This window comes from Kryptolebias marmoratus, linkage group LG1 (assembly GCF_001649575.2).
Source record: "Kryptolebias marmoratus isolate JLee-2015 linkage group LG1, ASM164957v2, whole genome shotgun sequence".
In the NCBI taxonomy this organism is placed as follows: Eukaryota; Metazoa; Chordata; class Actinopteri; order Cyprinodontiformes; family Rivulidae; genus Kryptolebias; species Kryptolebias marmoratus.
In genome coordinates this window covers 20,154,210-20,173,556 of record NC_051430.1, presented here as the reverse complement: position 1 = coordinate 20,173,556, position 19,347 = coordinate 20,154,210, and the positions used below count along the sequence as shown (strand labels likewise).

Below are 19,347 nucleotides of genomic sequence, written 5' to 3'. Positions count from 1 at the left end.
AACATAATAGACTTTAATTAATTAAATAGCTTCATAGTGATGTTGTATTTTACATTTAAGTGTAGACATATACATCAAGGTATCAGTGATACTGTTGAGGTGTGTTGATGATCAGACATCAGGATAATGAAAGTAATAGCTTGCATCTTCTTCAAAAGTTTTTGTTACCAGTTTTTAACTTAACTTCTCTCTGTCTGTTTTTCTTTCAGAGGGCCATTTTTGGTTGCAATGGGAAAATCGTGGCACAAGGAAGAATTTAACTGTGCCCACTGCCGCACTTCCCTGGCAGATATAGGCTTCGTGGAGGAGAAGGGTTGCGTGTACTGTGAACACTGCTATGAAGAGTTTTTCGCTCCAACTTGCAGCCGCTGCCGGGCCAAGATACTCGGGGTGAGCTCATGTGTGAAGAGGGAGCTGTAACGTTTGGGGAAATGGATGAAGACTTGGATAATTCTCATATCTAAACATTTGGATAAACATTTCAGGACAGCCACTATCTGTTTACCTGGCCTTGACATTATGTGGGTTGTTTTCTAACTGCAGCAGGAAAGCTAAAGATTAAGAGAAATATGTATGATGACCGAGACTGCAGCTCAGGAATGCAGTAACATGCTCGGATGGTGGGGGAATTAGGCTTAAAGGCCTAAAGGCTGCAGGTGTGGTTTGAACCCAAAGTGTCAAGAAGTTGAAATCACTTTTCTCAGAGCAGCTCTGACATTCATCCCTCACATGCTTTGACCTCTTTAGCCTCAATCCTTTACAACCCTCTATTTCTCACACATCTTCAACCAGCTTACAGCTTCTTAGTAACTGGTTTTCTCACTCCCTCGCTCCTAATCCTTCATTTCACTATGGCCCACCAACTTTCCACTGATTCCTTGTCTTTCCTTGTTCTCATAGTTTATGGGTGGGGAGAAAAAAAATCTGTGCATTTTAAGCCTGGTCATAAGACTGAATGAGACTAAAGGAAATACTGAAAGGTGACATAAGTGAAATAGACAATTAAACTGCATTCTTTACAAAAGTACAACAGATACAGTTACTATTGTGATGCAACAAGATTCGCCAAGGATATTTATTCTATTGATAAAACCAGTGTCAGAGTTGATCCGTAATGTTCAATGGCAAAAATGTCCTGTAATCTATCTCCAGTATTTTAGTGGGTCTGTAGTGTCTCAACTAAGATGCATCAGTACAGACCTACATAATGTTTGAGACTAATCATATTTTTAAATTTGCATCAGGAGGTGATAAATGCCCTCAAACAAACATGGCATGTCTACTGCTTCATGTGTGCTGCCTGCCAGCAGCCAATCAGAAACAACACTTTCCACCTGCAGGATGGAGAGCCTTACTGTGAGCAAGGTCAGTGATATACCTACTGTATATCCTCTGGATTTGTAAGGGAAATGCCTACAAATGTGACACATATCACACATTACATGTCACATTATACGTTGTATGTCACATGCAACAGTCACTGTATACATAATTGCCGCAGTACTTCGGAGCAGTGGTAGTTAACTGGTGGTATGCAGGCTGGATATGGCCTTTGAGCTTACACTCTCTGCCCTGAGGAGCCCTAAATTATTAATAAATCAAAACCAGTCCGACGCAGTAATCAGTTCACTCGCTCACAGCATGTATTCAGGCCTGGCTCAGAAAACCTGCCACAAGAACCACTGGGATGTTCTGGCTGTTTGGCTCCTTAGTATGTGTAAAAACACTGAAAAACAGGGAATCCATGTGAGGCATTGTCTGAGATTTGAAAAGTATAAACAACATTGAAAATGCCATTTTATTATGGTAGCAGAAATTTAAATAACTAAAAACAGAGACGTCATAATTACCAGGAACATGGGGACTTAAACATGACCCTCACACTTTCTGATCAGAAAAATCCTGGCTCTGTTGAAGATTTTATTGATGATCCCTAATCTAGAGGCCAAGACCACAAATGTGTGTGGTTTCATCAAATCTATAACTTATCCTCTTTCATTACTTTGCTTAAACAAATGATTTAGTACAACTGATAAAGCATGACGTTGAGATATATAATTTATTTAGGTACTCTAAAAAGCTTCCTATATTCATTGCATTTCTGGTAACACTTTGCAGAATGGAACATATTTCCTGTCATCTGCTTTAAAAGCATTTGTCTAATATTTTTTTGACAGTGTCATATATGCCGTGTCATCAGTTCTCTCGAGAAAAAAAGGCCTTGTGATAATCATTAAGACTGCAGTAATGGAATATTTTAGGAAAGTGATTTTATTCAAACACAAACCAATCTGGTCTGAATTTTAGCTTCTTTATACTTGCTGTTATTCTTAATCGGCTGACATATCAGTTCATAAACTATTAGTCATGCTGGCAGCTCGGTGGTGCAGAAGGTAACACTGGGATTAGTCAATCAAAACTGCCTGTAGGTGTGAAAATGAGTGTGAATGTTGTGACTGACTAGTGATTTGTGCAGAGCCAACTCTGCTTCTTATCCAGCTCCAGCAGATTAATATATATCACCAATTAACAACAAGTCATCTCAGGGCACTCTGCAGCGAAAGGATCCAATTTAATACAGATCAAATAAGTCCAATTCATTACAGTCCAGTTCAAACTATAATCAAACATGTAATTAATATCATTATAGTCCAGTTCAGTTTAATACAGTAAAATTACCAATCATTTAATGCCAATTTGCTTATAAAAGCTGTCCTACTCGAAACGTAAATAGCCTGCCTGCATGAAAGTGAGTATTAATTATGTTCAAAAATCAGTCTGTAGGTGCATTACAGCCAGCATCCAGACTAGTGTGGGTCGCTGGATATAATTAGCTCTAAATACCACTCCAGTGCAGAATTAGGACAAGTGTGGGTTATGTGTACTGTGTGTAAGCTTTTTTCTGATGAATGCCTACTACCTGTAGGCTTATGAAGGGCATTTAGTGGGTAGGAGATGACTGTACACTGTGCTGATTGGGCTGGTGAAAACTTTATCATGCTGAAATTAAATTAATATATTTGGTCTAGATGGGCAACAGTTGGTGTCTTTTGCAAACTGAGCTGTATTATGAGAAAAATTTGTTGTGACTGTGTTATTCTAACCTGGTGGATTGTCCTTATTCCCTGTCACACACTGTTTATGAACTGCTTTTTAGACTTAGTGTAATTGATATTTCAACTTTAACCAGACTTTGTCTATAGAAAGGCTAATTTTAATTGTTTTTTTATTGTTTTCCATCATTCTTCATGTCTAAAAAGACTTTTACAGTTTGTTCGGGACCGCTTGCCATGGATGTGAGTTTCCCATCGAGGCTGGAGACAAATTCCTGGAGGCACTTGGTTACACCTGGCATGACACCTGCTTCGTTTGTGCTGTAAGTGACGATCATACATCACTTTATAGCCAATTAGGGCTAACATACGTAGTGATATGATGTTTATACATGCTCATATACCTAGTTTTAAACAGTCCACACACTTCTATTCATTTTACATGGATTCAGTACAGTAAAAATACAGTAACAATAAGTATAACGATAAATAGACTCAGTATCTGGAATGATTAAAAGCAAATGACTTCTTTAAATACTTTAATAAGATGCTGGCCAGGTAACATTTTTCATGTCCTGTTGTCTTTTATTGGCTTTTTTTAAGGTGTGCTGTACCACTCTAGAGGGCCAGACTTTCTTTTCGAGGAAGGACAAACCTCTTTGCAAGAAGCATGCTCACTCAGTGAAGATATGAACCTTGGATCCTTTGCTGTTGCCGAATTCTCTGGCTGTAAACAGAACTGATGTGAGAATACTCACCCTGAATGGTGGAGGGTTCCCCTTTTAGAGGGTGCAAATGGTTGTTCAAAGTTTTAATCAGTTTTTGCCAGTTTAACTTCATTTTCATTCTCCAAATGAATATTCTACACTCACTACGTGTAGGAAAGTTTTAGAGTCAAACAGTGTGAGGCAAATATAACACCTACACTGGAGGTAAAACCAACACAGTTGTGGTGTTACCTCCAGTACATGAGACCTTAATCTTAGGGCTAAAATGCATGTGCAGTTTTTCAGATTGTCACATTTCTGTTCAATGTTATCTAATTACAGATTACTTATTATTATCAAGCAATACTTGGGATATGTAAAAATACATATCCATACTCATACTATATCGGTGCACTGCCACAGAAGAATATCAGTAAATCATAACCATGCAATCATTATTTTTTGCTTGTTTTGTTGTCTGCAAAACTAATTAAGTTCAACGATCTGATCAGCAGCTGCCAATAGTTCTAGACAAAAAAAACTTTTATTTTTATTGTGTTGCTTCATTCTTTGGTATCTGTATACTGTACAGCTATAATATATCACAAACTGCTAAGAAATTATAATATGAATGCAGCACAATACAGAAAGTGGTTGTTTTAATTTTATTACAGGCTGTACTGAAAGTCTGAAGTGATAATTAAAACAGATGTTTTTGATGTGATCGGTTTTTATTATGTTAAACTTTTATTATAGCGTATGTTCAATTAATTTTAATCTGAAATTGATTCCATGTAATGAAACATAACTGGTGTAACAGCAAAAAGATAGATTTACTCATGTAAGTTTGTAACAGTAAGTATTTGAAAAAGAATAATGCTGTATAAGGAAAGTGATGTTCAAATAAACCTAAACATGACACAATGACATAAACTAGTGACAATGTTTTCAAGTATTTTTCTGTGCTTTGCAGAATGTCAACAGCACATTTATTGGTAGAATTGCAAGTTTTGGATTCCGTACCAAGTAGTTTTAAAGATTGTGTTTTAGTTTTTATTTATTTTACCTAAAACAAGTAAAGTCTTTGCAGTATTTTTTGTTGTTCAATGATGTATGCATTGTAACAGCATTGGCCTGCAAGAATTTATGTTGTTTAGCAAATTGTATTTTATATTCTTTAGAGAAAAGAGTAAAATCTGTTTTATTTAACTGTTTGAGTAAATTTTTGTCACATTCAAAAATTGCTGGAGGAATAAAATGGAGATTATTAATATCATTCTTTTTTATACACTTTTGAAGTGTCCCCAATTTATACATGTTATGTTATTGCTGCCTAATACAGTTCATTAGTTTTCTTATACCTAAAAGAAAAGACAAATGAGCTCCATCTTGTTGGCTGGCAGTGAATAATGTGTACAACAGTAAACAAAAATATGAAAAAATGTTTAACTCCATATCTACAAATGTATGTTTGAATCTTTTGAAATTGATCCAAATTGTTTAATAATGACATGCTTCAACCCCCCACCAAAAGAAACATATTGTGTTTTTAATGTCTACTTTCAGTTCTGCTTTTATGTAACACCATCTTAAAATATTAGACCTTCTGCAAAGGTCAAATAAGGCAAAGAGGGATGCTTAACTGTACTGGAAATTAGAAAACACAATCAATGATAAAGTGAAAAAAATAATTTAAAACTATAAATAATAGGGAGTTTTTGCACTCTTTGTTCCCACATTCATTACATAACTGGTGGGCTGCATTGATGCAAACTAGGACAGGTTGATGTAGCTTCGGCTGGAATATAGTGTAAATGAAGAGAAGCATAAAAATACTCAAAAATCTTTTTAGACTGTTCTAAAATGCAAACGTGTCTTGACACTGGGTTTTGAAATGGAGAATATATGCAAAATTACTATTATTTAGCTGTTCATTCAAGGCAGAGCTTCACTCATACCCATTAAATGCACTCCCGTTGTGCCACGAATCAACCCTCCTATAGATGAGTGACTTCAAAGGGATTTCAGGGCCAGGTTTGAGTTTGACATATTGTTTGTGTGATTAGGGAGATAAAGAATGGACCTCCAGAGGACAGGCTCAAGGAGCCAAAGATTCACAGGCTACTTTTTTGATATACCTGTACAAGTAAACATGTGAAGGAAAGGAGGTACTTTATGGAAAGTTATGATGTTTTTTTCTAAAAAATTACCTGATTAAGTTTGAATTTTTATACTAACTAAACTAGTTTTTTATTGACTTAAGGAAATGGCAACTGACAAAATATGTCATTGACATTAATGTATTCTGGGCTTTTTGGCAATAGTGTGCCTCAGTTTCCCACTGAGGCACACTATTGCCAAAAAGGAAAAAAAAAATCATCCATATAAAGGAGGCTACATGACTTGTGCAAAAAGAAATTACAGCATGTACCTTTTGGTACATAAAATAACCACAAATTGTATTTGCATGATGCATACATATTTTTTTTCTTCCCTTTGTCAGTCTGGGTTTCTGTTTGGTAGCACAGGTGGTAAGGGGGGGACTTTTATACAGTTTTGCCCGTGGCTCCGTTTTTTTTCTCTGTCCTTCCGTGTCCGAGAAACAGACGGAGGCAGAGAGAAAAGCTTCAACTTCAGAGCGACTCACATCTTTTACCTGGAGTTTTTTTTTTTTTTTTTTGATGCTGCAACTTTGTCTTTCGACTTTAGAAAGCCAGAAAGCCTCCAAAGGTGAGTAAACTTTAAGTTCGAGCGAAACGCACGCAAACGGCGCGTTGCGCATTACGTTGTTTAAGCGTAATGTTTCGCATTCACAGACAGAAAAAAAGTTTGTCTGCTGGGTGTTGACAGGCTGACTTATTGACTGGAAATGTTTGTGATTTATCCTCACTGCTTTGCACTCCGTAACTCTGGAAACTGAGGAGAGAAGCTGAAGTGACCGTCTGCTTTTTGTATCCACAGTCCTCAGCACCTCTCTCGGCCTATTAATAAGTTATTAACCTGTTTTTACAGAAAGAAAACAAACTTTTATAGCCTACTATCCTTACATAACGACTGTTTTATGTTTACCTTTACTCAAATCAACATAGACCTCGAGTTGGATAAGTTCAGGCTTTGTAAAACCTCCACAAAAACAGATTTTTATAACATGTAAATTATTTTAGGTAATTTTCTTATCATCTGAATATGTGGGGACCAGTTTCATAGATTTTATTTTGCACCTTAGTAAATTCAAAGAGAACGAATGTGCGTTTTAGAGAAGAATTCGGCTCCATATTGTAGTTGTTACCCACTTTTTGATTTTTTTCAGGCAGGAAAAAAAAGAAATATTGAAGAAAAAATAAATAGCCCTTAGCACTGAACAACCTCCAGCCCAGTATTCCCCATGCACCCCACTTATATTCACAGGCATGCACACAGAATGAGGCTTTCACTCTGAGTCCAGTAACCAGGTCCAGGTGTTTGTCGGTGTGGGTTATGACAAGAGTATATCTCCACGAGTGTGTATGTGTGTGTGTGTGTTTGCATATGAGCGAGCATGTGAGAAGGTCTGTCCAGATGGCACAATACTTTGGCTCCAAGTCTTACCTCACCTCATCTGTGGGGGTGTGGGGGCAGTAAGACAGGGGGACCACGCAGGAAACACTCAGTAAGTCTGAGAGAAGCTGAGGTCCAGATGCGTAAGTAGTTATATTTTGTTTGTTTTTTTGTCAGTTATCTGTTTGCAGTTTTTATTTACTGCAAAGTGTAATCGTATTTACTCCACGTCACAAACTAACTGCACAAATCTGAGAAAAACTGCTGCGTTCTCAGTTGTCTGTGTAATTAAATTTCACATAACAGCTGCAAAGCGCTTCTCTCGATTTCCTTTCTCCTGTGCACATGTCGCTACAGAACAGAAATGAGGCTGACAGCAGAGTCAGATCCCATTGCTGGAGCATCCGCCTAGAATAGCAAATTTGTCAAAAAAACCCCTCAAAAACAAACTCAGTTTGTGATTGTCTGAAGAGATGAAGAGAACACAAGGAGGTGACAGAGAATATATCTGAGGAATATGTTTGCATGGCCCAGATGAGGAGAAATCCAGCTACAAAAAAAATGTCATGTGTTGTTTGATTGTTTTAGTGACAAATTAGGGGGATAAATCGCATACTGCAGCAAAATAATTTCTCCTTTTGTAAACATTTTTACACCCAAACTGGTATGAAAAGAATTTAAGCACTGTCAATAACTTATACCAAAACCCTAACTACTGTCCTGGTCATTTAAATCTGTAAGATCATGTAAAATCCTCATAAAGCTTTGAGATATGTAAAATGTACCTCAGTTGATCCACCCATACTGTTGTGCTTTTATGTTTACACAAAAGAAGAGAAATATAAACTGGATGGAAACCATCTTATTGAAAGAAATGTGAAAGTAATGAGCATCGGTGCAAGCTCCTATATCAATGGAATGCACACCTGTCTTCCCTCAATATGCCATAAATGCAAGCTTTATTTAGAAAACTATTAAGGCCCTCAGCTCCTGAATCCCATTATTCTGTGGAGTTAAACTAAAGAATAACATGTTCAATAAGGCAATAAGTAAGGTGGCGGGGTAATGAAAGCATGAAGAATAGTTTAGGTGAACCGGAGGACCGTTTGCGTGTGTTAAGCTTCTCTAACATCAATTTCCTCAACTTGGAAATGGAGGTGATAAGGATCAAAACTAAATAGAGATAAGGCCCTTGAGCCGGAGGCTGTCCTCTTGAAGATCCTACTCTCTTTTTAATTACAGTGTCAGTGTGATTTATTGAGATGTTCCTGCATTTGTCTTTACCTGAATTCCCAAATGAATACTTTGGAATCTGTGTTTTTCACGGTTCTTGAAAAATCTTATATATCGGAAATTATAAAAAGACTATTTCCACACTAATTTACCCATCATCGTCCTGTATAATACATTGTGTGCTACTTGTGTGTTAAAAGGCATGAAGCTCACTGAACAGTCTAATGTCCTGAACTTTTTTTTTAACAATGACACTTTACAGGACTTACACAGAAATGGACATGGCTAATGAAACTACTTAAAATCACAGATGATAGATGCAGAAATAATATTTTCTTCATTTACATTTTCCCTCAGGTGATATTATCCACCAGTGCTTTAAGGTACACAACATTTCTTAGTATTGACCTTTTCTTAGCCATTTTTAAGAGCAGTAAAAATAGACAGGAAATATGGGATGGAGAGCAGTTAAATGCAATGTCTAAGTGATATGTACTGTATCCACTCAGCCATTAAAACTTGCCTATAGCTTGTATGTACTTAATCTCAATAAAGGGCGTACTGACATAGATTTATAGTGGTCATTGCTTCTGGAAAAAGCACAACCTTGCACTAAAGACTTCTCTTTTTTTCTTTTTTCTTTTTTTTTACTAGATATAAAACTTGCACATCTATCTTAAACACAATTGACTGAGTGAAGCTAATGTGTCTGTGTGGCTTTTGTCTGCTTGCACATGGACACCATCAGATTTGTCTCTGAAGCCGGGATGACGCTTGAGTCTGTAGATGGAAATTCATCTGTTGTCTGGGTTTCTTTGATATGTTTAGACAAGTATGTGCTGATGGACATGAAACACATGGCGTGCCCTTATTTCTGCACATCACACACAATACTTACACTTAGTGTCAGTAGATTTTTTTTTTTGTTACAGTATACAAATATTCCCAGCTAGAGCATCTGGGAGTCTCACAGATTGCAATCATAAATTACCAGTACAACAAAGACGTCTATTCCAACGATTTTCTGAACAAATGTTTGATGGTCTGGAGTTTTCAGTATCCTTTTAAGCATGTGTGTTTTTGTGCACTGTAAAACACTTTAAGAGATGTGTTCATTGTCATGGCATTGAAACAATAACAAAAATCCACACAATATATATCAAATTTACCCAGTTACCATTTTCTCGTAAACACTCATAAGTAGCACATCTTGTGCAGCTAATCTTTTCTGAATTTTAAAAAAAAATCTAAAGCGTGTCTACCTTTTCTGTCAAAACAGTCTGTGAAATTGGACTGTTCTATCAAGGCTGGGGGGTTAAAATACGGTTAATGGCACATACTCTACTTTATGCATGGATAGTTTTTGGACAAAACAGTGAGCTTATAAAGTTATTTTTTCCTTTGCTTGGTTGAATGAGTACTGAACTGTTTTGATGTAATTTATAAGTGTGCCAGTGTTTTGGATATTTATTATACACTGTATGTTGATGTAGATTCTCAATCATCCAGAACAGGGGTGTCTGTGGGGTGTAAACATCGAAAAAGTTTATTAGTAGCAATTTTTTGGTTTGTTTGTTAGACATTCTTGAAGTTCTTGAGTTTCACCTCCCATCCAAGCCTTTTGGATGGGAGGTGAAATGACTTGAAGAAACAAGAACATACGTGTCTTTCTATGAAACTCTTGCAAATAAATTGGCGTATTACTTTGAAACTGAGCAAGATGTTCGTGTGAGTTTGAGTATGCGCATACTTTATATGCAGTAGGCTGATTTCCTATTCATATCAGGCTTACCTAAAAGACCAGATCAATTAGCTGCACTATGATCTCATTATCTCTATCTTCAGCTCCAGACCCTCCCTCCTCCCCCTCAGGGTAGACATTTTAACACCAAAACCCTCTGGATCTTCTGATGGGGTTGCTCTGTCCCCGTTTTCTATAAATCACTGAGGGCACAGAAGTTCAGCCACTCCTTCACTGTATTCTTCTAAGTGTTTTGACCAGACGTTGGAATCTGCACCTTTAAAATTAATGCTTGAAATGCTCCAGTCTTGTGTTTAAGTCTGATCATAGAAATCAGTAAATCAGTAAGGTTAAAAAAGCACTGCTTACCATAATACTACACAAAAGTAGTTTGGTTGATGGTATGAAATATGCTTAAATAATGATATATTAGATTAATAGTCCACAGGATCAGTTTAGCACTGTGTCCCACTGCGTGGATATAAAAACACACTACCAGCCAGCTTCTGATCTCATGATTTGGCTGTTTTTGTTAACTGCTCTCAAATTTAAGCAGGTTTCACCTCGCAGCCCCTCCTTTATTTCTTCTTCTTTGTTGTCATTTGCTTTATTTTAGGAGCTTGTGCTTAAATTGTTCACCTTAATCAGTCCGTCTAATCTCTCAACAAGTTTTGGCTGCTTTATTTGCTTGATAATGGACATTTTAATGACTGTACTGTTTGCAAAAACAGCCTTGATCCAAAACATTAGCAGGTTAAGCCCTGAGGATGAACTGTGAGGCTGCTCTTTACTTTGTGGGCCACAAATCTTTCTTCTTGTGTTTGGTTTGGCTCAATTCTTAGCGAGTAAGTAATCACTGGTCCTGTGGTTCCCTCAAAGGGGGGGGAAAAGAGAGAAATGATGGAGTGATGAGTGGGAGACTAGGGGGGGGAAATAGGTCTGAGGAAAGAATGATAACCATCTGGATTCACTTTGAGACAAATTCATCCCTCATGTCCCCCGCCAAAACTAGAAACCTCAAATTTGGTGCCTTCTTTGAAATGTTTTTCCATCAGTGATGGTAGGAATATTTGCCTAAGAGCAAGTGTCATTGTTGACCTTCAGGAAGTGCCTTATATTCTAACTCTAGAGGTCCTCTGTCTGATAATACCTTTATTTGAGCTAATACTTGAATGATGATAAAAAGGGTACATCAGAGTTAGTAATTCTTGATAGACAGTGGCATCAGGTGTCAGTTTTGTGGGTTTTCACTACTATATGCACAGAAAGAAAAAAATTACTTCAAGCTGTGGCTTCGGTAATAATTTTCCAAGAATTTCTCAGAGGTCAGACTGAGTGATGGAAAACTCTGGCTTTCAATTTTAAAGACAGGATCTATAAAATACAAAAACATTTCTACGTCCTGTGTAAACCTCACCATGTCTAGGTGCAGCACAATAAAGTCTGTAACCTAATCCTTTTAAGTTTATATATGCACAAATATGATCAGGAAGGAGCCGACTTGTCATTTGGTCAACCTGACACAGGCAAAGATGGGATTTTATGAGTCCTAATAAAGTTTTTTTTTATTTTATTTTAATGTTTGTTATTTTTTATTTATTTATTGTATGAATTGAGATCAAAATCCCTTCAGACATTTCTCAAAGACAAATAGTTGCTCTTTGGTACAAAAATACTGATATAAAGCATCAGATGGTGCTGCTTTATTGCTCTTTACTGCATTAAAATGTGTTATTCCACATTGTTGTAAGCCTGTGGCAATGATAAACACTGCTAAAAGATAATACCATGTGTGTCATTGTCAAAAATAGTTATAGTTTTTATCAGAAATAGTTGCATCATTTCTGTCACCACCATAATTTTCTGCACTAGCTTTCATTTTTCCTGTATTCTCGCTGTTTTTCAAGTCCAATTAGTAAACCCACTCCTCTGTTTATCCCAGCTTGTGCCTCCATCTTTACATGTTATGTCAGCGACCCACAGCACAACTGCTTAAATATCAAAAAGACGAATAAGAGAAGAGGAGATGAGAGAAGGTAATGAGTTACATATTTTGCTAAAATCTGGTCCAATTAATGGCTCAATAATGTTTTGTTTTGTTGTGTCTCAACACATGATCGTTGTAGCATTGGGGATTGGTGTAAAGTGAATAAGTGAGGACACGAATACACCATGAACTGAAAGCCAGGAAATACACATGCACATAAATACCATTTATTAGAACTGAGATATGTTACTAACTTGTCCGGTCTTCCACACTCATGAGTTTAGGTCTGGGATTTGTGCAGATGTCTTTGGCAGTGCAAGGGCTATAATGTGTATAATCAAACACAAAAGCCATTGGTTGAAATAATTCCCTCTCTTTGTTTCTGTCTTTTTGTCTCTGTCTCTCTCTCTTCCTATCTTTTCTTAGTTCTGTCTTGCACACAGATAAGAAACAAAATGTGCTGCCACAGATGCACTTTATCATTGGTACCCGCCTGGCTAAAATCACATTCATGTTGCTTGTGCAGAGACTACCTTCCCATGAGACATATTTTTATGATGGGCTCATCAATACGTTTCTGAAGTCGTTATTCCATCTAAATTAAACCTGATTGAGACCAAATTGAATTTAACGACTAAGATATTGAATCTGATGCACATGAAATCAAATCTCCAGTAGGCCTGTTTCTTCACTTCCATGTCCAGCAGATTTATACATATCCATTTTAAAAGGCAATTACAATGTAAAGAAGGCCTCTGGGAGTCTTTGGATTGGGTCTTATGTGACACTGTACATAATTGTATTATTTTATTGATAAAGTCAGACAGGAGGAAATCTGTTGTGGATGGGCATGTGCTGGCAAGATGACAAGTAGATATTTATGATATGCCTTTCCGTACAGATATATTATATATATTGTAAAAAAATAGTTTAGTTAGAAACTAACAGCAGGAAATAGATAGAACAAATATAAAGATGAAGTTGAACTTATAAGTCACAATTTGCTAGATACTGTATTTTTCTTTTTTGTAAGTTTGATAATGTGATTTATAAAAACAGAGCAGATGGCCAACACCAAATCAGTTCAGTCAGATCAGAGGAAAAAATCAAGTTCCACAGTAATACATTTTAGAATAAATTTTAGAGTAGGACATTTCAAGAGAGACCAGATGTCCTTAACAGGCCCCTGTAGGTTTCAAGCTAAAACATCATCAAGCAGATGACTACATCATAGGTCACACCCATACACAAACACACACATTGCACACAACACCATAAGCCAATGTCTTTGTCTGGAAAAATGATTTCATAGAAACTCTCTTAGTGCTTCCTAAAGACATTGTTTCCTTTGTGCACCTCTTTCTAAATACTTATACTAACACATGAGTATTAGAGGATGCACGCAAACCTTCTTCACATGCTCGCCAGTTTTATATTTAAAGCACTGTTCCTACAGATTTAACCCCCTGAATCATGTTCACTAAGTGTCCTGAGATGGGGGATCCTAGTTTTTACCCTAAGATCATAAGATAAATAGCTGAATTGTCTCCTATTGTCAACATAACTAAAGACATTATTAGAGACTTAAAAATGGTAGATCAACCAACTATCCCCAGCAGCTTACTTTAATATATTGTTATTCCATATGAAATAAAAATATGATACTTGACATGTTGACATCCAGTGCTAATTGGAAAATTCATGACAACATTACACTTTTTGAATATGCTGTATTCATATGAAATATATATGATCACAGCCAATTTTCCAATAAGGTTTTTCTTATTCACATTTTTTTTGTGTTTTGTCAAACAACAGAACAAGTCTATAAGTTGCTGCCATTTTGTCTTCATTTTTAAAAATACATTATTTACATTTATTTTTATAATTTAGCTATTGTTTCTAAAGAAAGTCTGTCTTCACTGCACACATGAGAATGCCAATACATTTTATGAGGAGTTTAAGTCATCAACATGTTTAGATGAATCTATTAAGGGCTTTTGTTACTAATGCCTCACCATTCATTTTTAGAGGCATCCTGGTTTTAATAATCACCAATTTTATTGCTGTTTTTTTTTTGTTTGTTTTTTTTTTTAGATTCTTTGATGGTTCCATCTTAATGATTTTGCTGTTGTGTTTTCTGTGGCATGTGTCTGTACATGTGCATCTAAGTTCTTCTGAAAGGCATCTGTTCCATGTTTTAATCATATGTAGAGCATTTAGGAAATAAGCTACAATAAATAAACTCACGCACACACCCTTGACTTCACTAGTCACCACAATATGCTCCAATATTAAAACTCCAGACAGTATGCATTCCCACGTGTTCCTTTGGTGTGTAAATCTTGTAAGCTTCATCTAAATTCCTGTCTGTTTTCCTTAATTCTATTGAATCTTGGTGACAGTTGGGTTGAAGAAAAGGGTATCTTTATAGCAACAAAAGTTGCCTTAATGTTGGGGTTACATTAGTAAAAGATAAGGTAATAGGACGGCGAAAGCCAAGTTGTCAGAGGCTCCCTTTGTCTAAAGGGAAGCACAATAAAGAACACTGAGCTTTCTAGTGTTTCCTCTAGGTTCAGGTTCTAGCTAATCAGCAGTGCACACAGGCGTGACTGTTCTGTTCCAGGGGACTGGAGATGGAGGCAGGGAGGGGGCAAACAGGATGAGGGTCCAGATTGAAATGGCCACATATGGGTGGAAGGAGGCAGAGAGTGCATGTGATTGCATGATTGAGGTGTGTATGTGTGTTACATGTGCCTTTGTGTCTGTTTGCCAGGGAAAAGCCTTGAGGGGACTCTTGACTGTGTGTCAGTTAATTCTACATGTGGATGAACAAATTTTGCCCGTGGTACCGAGTCACTTAATAAAGGAAAGTTAAGTGAGTCGTGTTTTTGGGGCTGTGTTATAATCACTATCAGATGTCAGGGTGGAAGAGAAGGACAAACGGAGAAAATGAGTCTCTGTGTGTGTACGAGAAGACAAAGATGGAGGAAAAACTGATGTAAAACAACTCAGATAGCTGCCAAAGAATGTGCACACAAGTTTTGACTTCAGTATCCTAATTGTCTGTCCTCCTTGTTTAATGCTCTTTTGGTTTTTACATTAGTTTTAGTTTTCTTTAATACACAAACTTAAAGATAAAACAGAACTTTCACTGTTCATCTAGAAATTCCAGCTTTAATCTAACAACTCATGGATGGCATAATTGATTTATCTGCATGTAAAGGTGTTCTGCAGCTATTGAGTGTTTGGTCTCTGCTTGCATTCTGCAAGACAACATTCTAATTGTTGTCAGATGGTGGGCATTGACCTCGCGTCTGGAGCCATTTACGAGGCCTGCAGCCACCTTATGAGGGAGAGGGGGAAACAAAATCTCCCTCGTCAGACTGTCCTTTGTTGTCTGAAAATGTGTGAGTTGGAAATGAATAACACATCAACTGCTGGTCATCTAATTGATGTTTATATGACAAGTTATTGTTTTGATGGTCCTTGTTGATAAAATATACTGCATTGTTGCTTCAGTTTCAGACAAACTTTGATTTTTGAGATGAGAAAAATTGAGATGGCCTCACACCGAACCCAGCTGCCATTTTAGAGACAACAAATACGTGGAATCTCAATTTTTTTTAATGTTGTTTGTTTTACATTTCTCAGAATAGCTTTATGCAAGTTTGTAAGCTTTATCAGCCAGAAAACAGTAACATCTGTCCTAAAGGCATATCAGAACTGCAGAAATGTAATTTTAACTGACTGAAATCCAAATACCATCAAACCAACAGTCTTGGTAGAGAAACAAATGGCTTTTAATGACTTCTATTAAAATGGTTCAGTTCCTGGTTCAAAAACTAGATATACAGCACATTACAAAAAACAAGGTTTAACCTTTAGCAAAATTGCTGAGGATAAAGTTATTGTAAATGTAATTATAGTTACATTGATGGTTTAACATATTGGCAAAGAAGAAAAAATATCTTGTTCATAATAGGTCATAAAATTCAGTAAATGACAAACTACACCATATTTGACATTCTGACTAAACTTGTACAAAGAAATTAGGGAATATGTGAAGGTTCTAATTAAATTACCAGTGTTTTCAAGATTATTTTAGGGATATGTTGGTGTTTAACTTTGCACGTGTTAAACTGTACAAAATACACCCAAAATGCCACAGTTTCCCAATTTCCACACAATAAACTCGTCGCTGGCGAAAATGCAAGTGTGCAATATACACATCTCACGAACTGATTCTAACCTTTTTCTGACCCTGTTCAAGCGTATGTAATTAAGCAATAAGAGCTTGTTTGAGCTAGTCCATGGCCATTCTTTCTGCTGCAGGAAATGAAGGATAATCTGGAGGTTGTGGACACTCTTTGTTGCTACAAGGCATTCTCAAGGTGAAGTGGCTCTCCTTCAATATTGGTTTTCATCCCATATGAATTAGTTTTGCATGTTTCTGTTTATTGTGCACTTCTTGTTGACCCCCTGTGAGTTGTGCTTTTGCTTAGTTATGTGTCTGTTTTTAAAGATTGTATGTCTTTAGAAGACATTAAGGCAGTGAATGTATAAATTTGGAGAAACAAACAAAGGTTACATACCAGATTAAGCTATTTACAGTCATTCATCACAAACAAAAACTTTACATTTGATTTCCAGGTTCAAAACTACTGGCACAATAATGGAATAGAGGTATTTTCAGTCCAAAACACTGTATTACATCATTACGGTTACCCCTTCAAAAGGGTTTTGTTCAACTTCCTCTACTGAAATTAAACAGTGAGTATAAATTTTAGGTTGAAAAACATTGTACCTACTCCCTAATTCTTCACAAGAGAGCGTAAATCCTGACATTTACTTTGGAGGAGTGTGTAATTTCACAGTATGCCTTGATGTAGTATTGTGTTTCTCTGTGTTTGTTGTTTTTTGCTTCATTAGAAAAGAGTAGAGGGGAGGACAGAAAAAAGGATAGGTATCTGATAACAATGTGTCTCCTGTTTCAGCCATTTTGATCTTTGATATGTAGAAGTTCATCCATCAACCTATTTTTTTTTCTTCTCTAATACAGACCCTAATACGTTTAGTCACACACCAACATACAGTAACAAACATGGTTTCCGCTTCTGTTTTAGAACAGAAAATATGAGAGAATAGGAAAAGTACTTAAAGTGATAATTCAGATTGTTTGAGATGGGGTTCCATGGAAGGTTTATGAACAAACTCAGCCTAAAGAAATGAAGTTTAATCCTGACTACATTGATTAGCTAACAGTTAGTCCAAGTTGTGCAAAGACTGAAGTGAATTTCTGTCATCTTAAAACCACTCCAGGCTCAACATTTTATTATTTTTCATGTGAAATATATTTTATACAGCATTACTTACATAGAATTCCCTGTTTTTGCGATCACAATAATCAACAGCAGCTAGCTGTAGCACATCTGGTGCATTTTGGGCCACTTTCAGCAGGAATATCATCACATTTCTTCTGAAATAACTATTCAAAGTTGAGAGTAGTAAATGGCATTGTATTCTTTCCCATGCTGCGTCACATTCATCAAGTTCAATTTGGACTTTGTTTTCAACATATTACAGTCTGATGGTGTTGAGCTGCAAAAAAGCTGCAGACCACATGAGCAGAAAAGATCTGGTAACCTGGCAGGTAAAAAAAAATGTTTCTTGTTTGTTTTTAAACACAGTTTAAAAGATACAATGAAGGGTTTTTAAAGGCACCAATGAGTCATATCCTTCAGAGTGTTGTTTTCTATCTCAGACACCTCCTAAAATTCACCTTGCAGTGATAATTTCACACATATACATGCATGTACAGACTACAGCTGTAACCAGTTCACGACTCTGTGCTGTACTTCACACCTCAGGGGCTGTTTTCTGCTCAAACAAATCACATCAGTCACTGACAAGCCCATGTCAGTAGAAATTAGTTAAACACTGTCAACTTCATCTGACAAGTTCAGCCAACAGGGGTGGTCTGCTGACACTTTGACAAGGGACAACAGTCAGAAAATACATATAAGGAAAAAATACAAGCTAAAATGAAAGATATACGCAACATATATTGTATGACAGTGATTCAACTTGTGACTTTAAATATCAACAAAACTTCAAATTAGTTGTTTTTGTTGGAAACAATAATTAACTGGTCAGAACAGATTTATACGGTTGCCTGGTGTTTATGGGAGCCTGCGGGAGTTTGCCTTAAAGAATTAAAAGTTTCCTCTTTTGTAATGTTAGTGTTGACATTACCAATACATGAACACTTCCTGGAAATGTTTTTCATTAGAGACATGCACATGCAATACAAACTTAATCACAGATGCAAGTTAAGGGACTTCTATCCCTGTAAGGTCAGTTATATATTTTAATAAATCATCTTGTGCTCCTGAAAAAACATGTTCAAAATAAGCTCAGATTTAGAACCTAATCTTTGTTGTAAGTGTGTTTAAATAGAAATAAGAAAGCAATCATATCCAAAATCATTTAAATCCTGCATTCTAATAAAACTGCTAGAAAGAAAGCAGATAAAATGTTACTTGACTTTTGAAAGTCATGTAAAGTGCCTTTTTAGGGTTTTTGTTGCACCATCTTGACCTTTTTGAAAACTATACATTATAAATGATTCATTTTTACATATTAATGGCATGACTGTAATATTTTCAAATAAATGCTAGGTCTAAATAATTTGCATTAATTGTTAATAACGGATGTTTTTATTTAACTTTTTTTTTCCTGTTAGAACAAAAAGTCCAGCTCTTAAGCTGTCGTTGAATGCAGCAGCTCTAGTTCTAATGTTTGTTGTTTACAACAGCAGTAGATCGCAGTGATACAGTCATGGTTGCTCGTTACCAAGTCAAATTAACTTGTTTTGACTAGAATTCCACATTCCCTTCTGTCCCTCAGTTTGCCCGTCCTCAGTTTTGGATCAGTGTAAGTTCAGATTAAGTCAGAAACGCAGCGTGTGAGGGTTTCACAGACTGGACACTCTGCGCCAGTGACACTGCCAGGTGACATATAAATCCCACCTTTATGGCTTCTAGTATGTTCTTTTACTGTGTAGGTCGGGTCCATGTGTGTGTTCTA

The 19,347-nt window shown here is 36.5% G+C and overlaps 2 protein-coding genes across 9 annotated transcripts in view; both read left to right on the top strand.

Moving 5' to 3' along the window:
• pdlim5a (PDZ and LIM domain 5a) overlaps nucleotides 1–4,687 on the top strand; it is a 55,600-nt gene extending 50,913 nt beyond the window's left edge. For all 5 annotated transcript variants that reach the window (XM_025005421.2, XM_037975131.1, XM_017413879.3 and 2 more), the window contains 4 exons: nucleotides 210–390; nucleotides 1,245–1,365; nucleotides 3,261–3,376; nucleotides 3,657–4,687. In XM_025005421.2, coding sequence (XP_024861189.1) covers nucleotides 210–390; nucleotides 1,245–1,365; nucleotides 3,261–3,376; nucleotides 3,657–3,746 — 508 coding nt within the window. In that variant the 3' untranslated portion in view covers nucleotides 3,747–4,687. The remainder of the gene's footprint in view (nucleotides 1–209; nucleotides 391–1,244; nucleotides 1,366–3,260; nucleotides 3,377–3,656) is intronic.
• Nucleotides 4,688–6,348: 1,661 nt separating this feature from the next.
• The window catches only part of bmpr1ba (bone morphogenetic protein receptor, type IBa), a 57,136-nt gene continuing 44,137 nt past the window's right edge, over nucleotides 6,349–19,347 (top strand). For 3 of the 4 annotated variants that reach the window (XM_037974671.1, XM_017413782.3, XM_017413781.3), the window contains exon 1: nucleotides 6,349–6,490. The gene's annotated coding sequence lies outside the window, so the exon portion shown is untranslated. Of the gene's footprint in view, nucleotides 6,491–7,397; nucleotides 7,441–19,347 lie in introns of those variants that run through there. The other variant, XM_017413780.3, reaches the window with a different exon arrangement.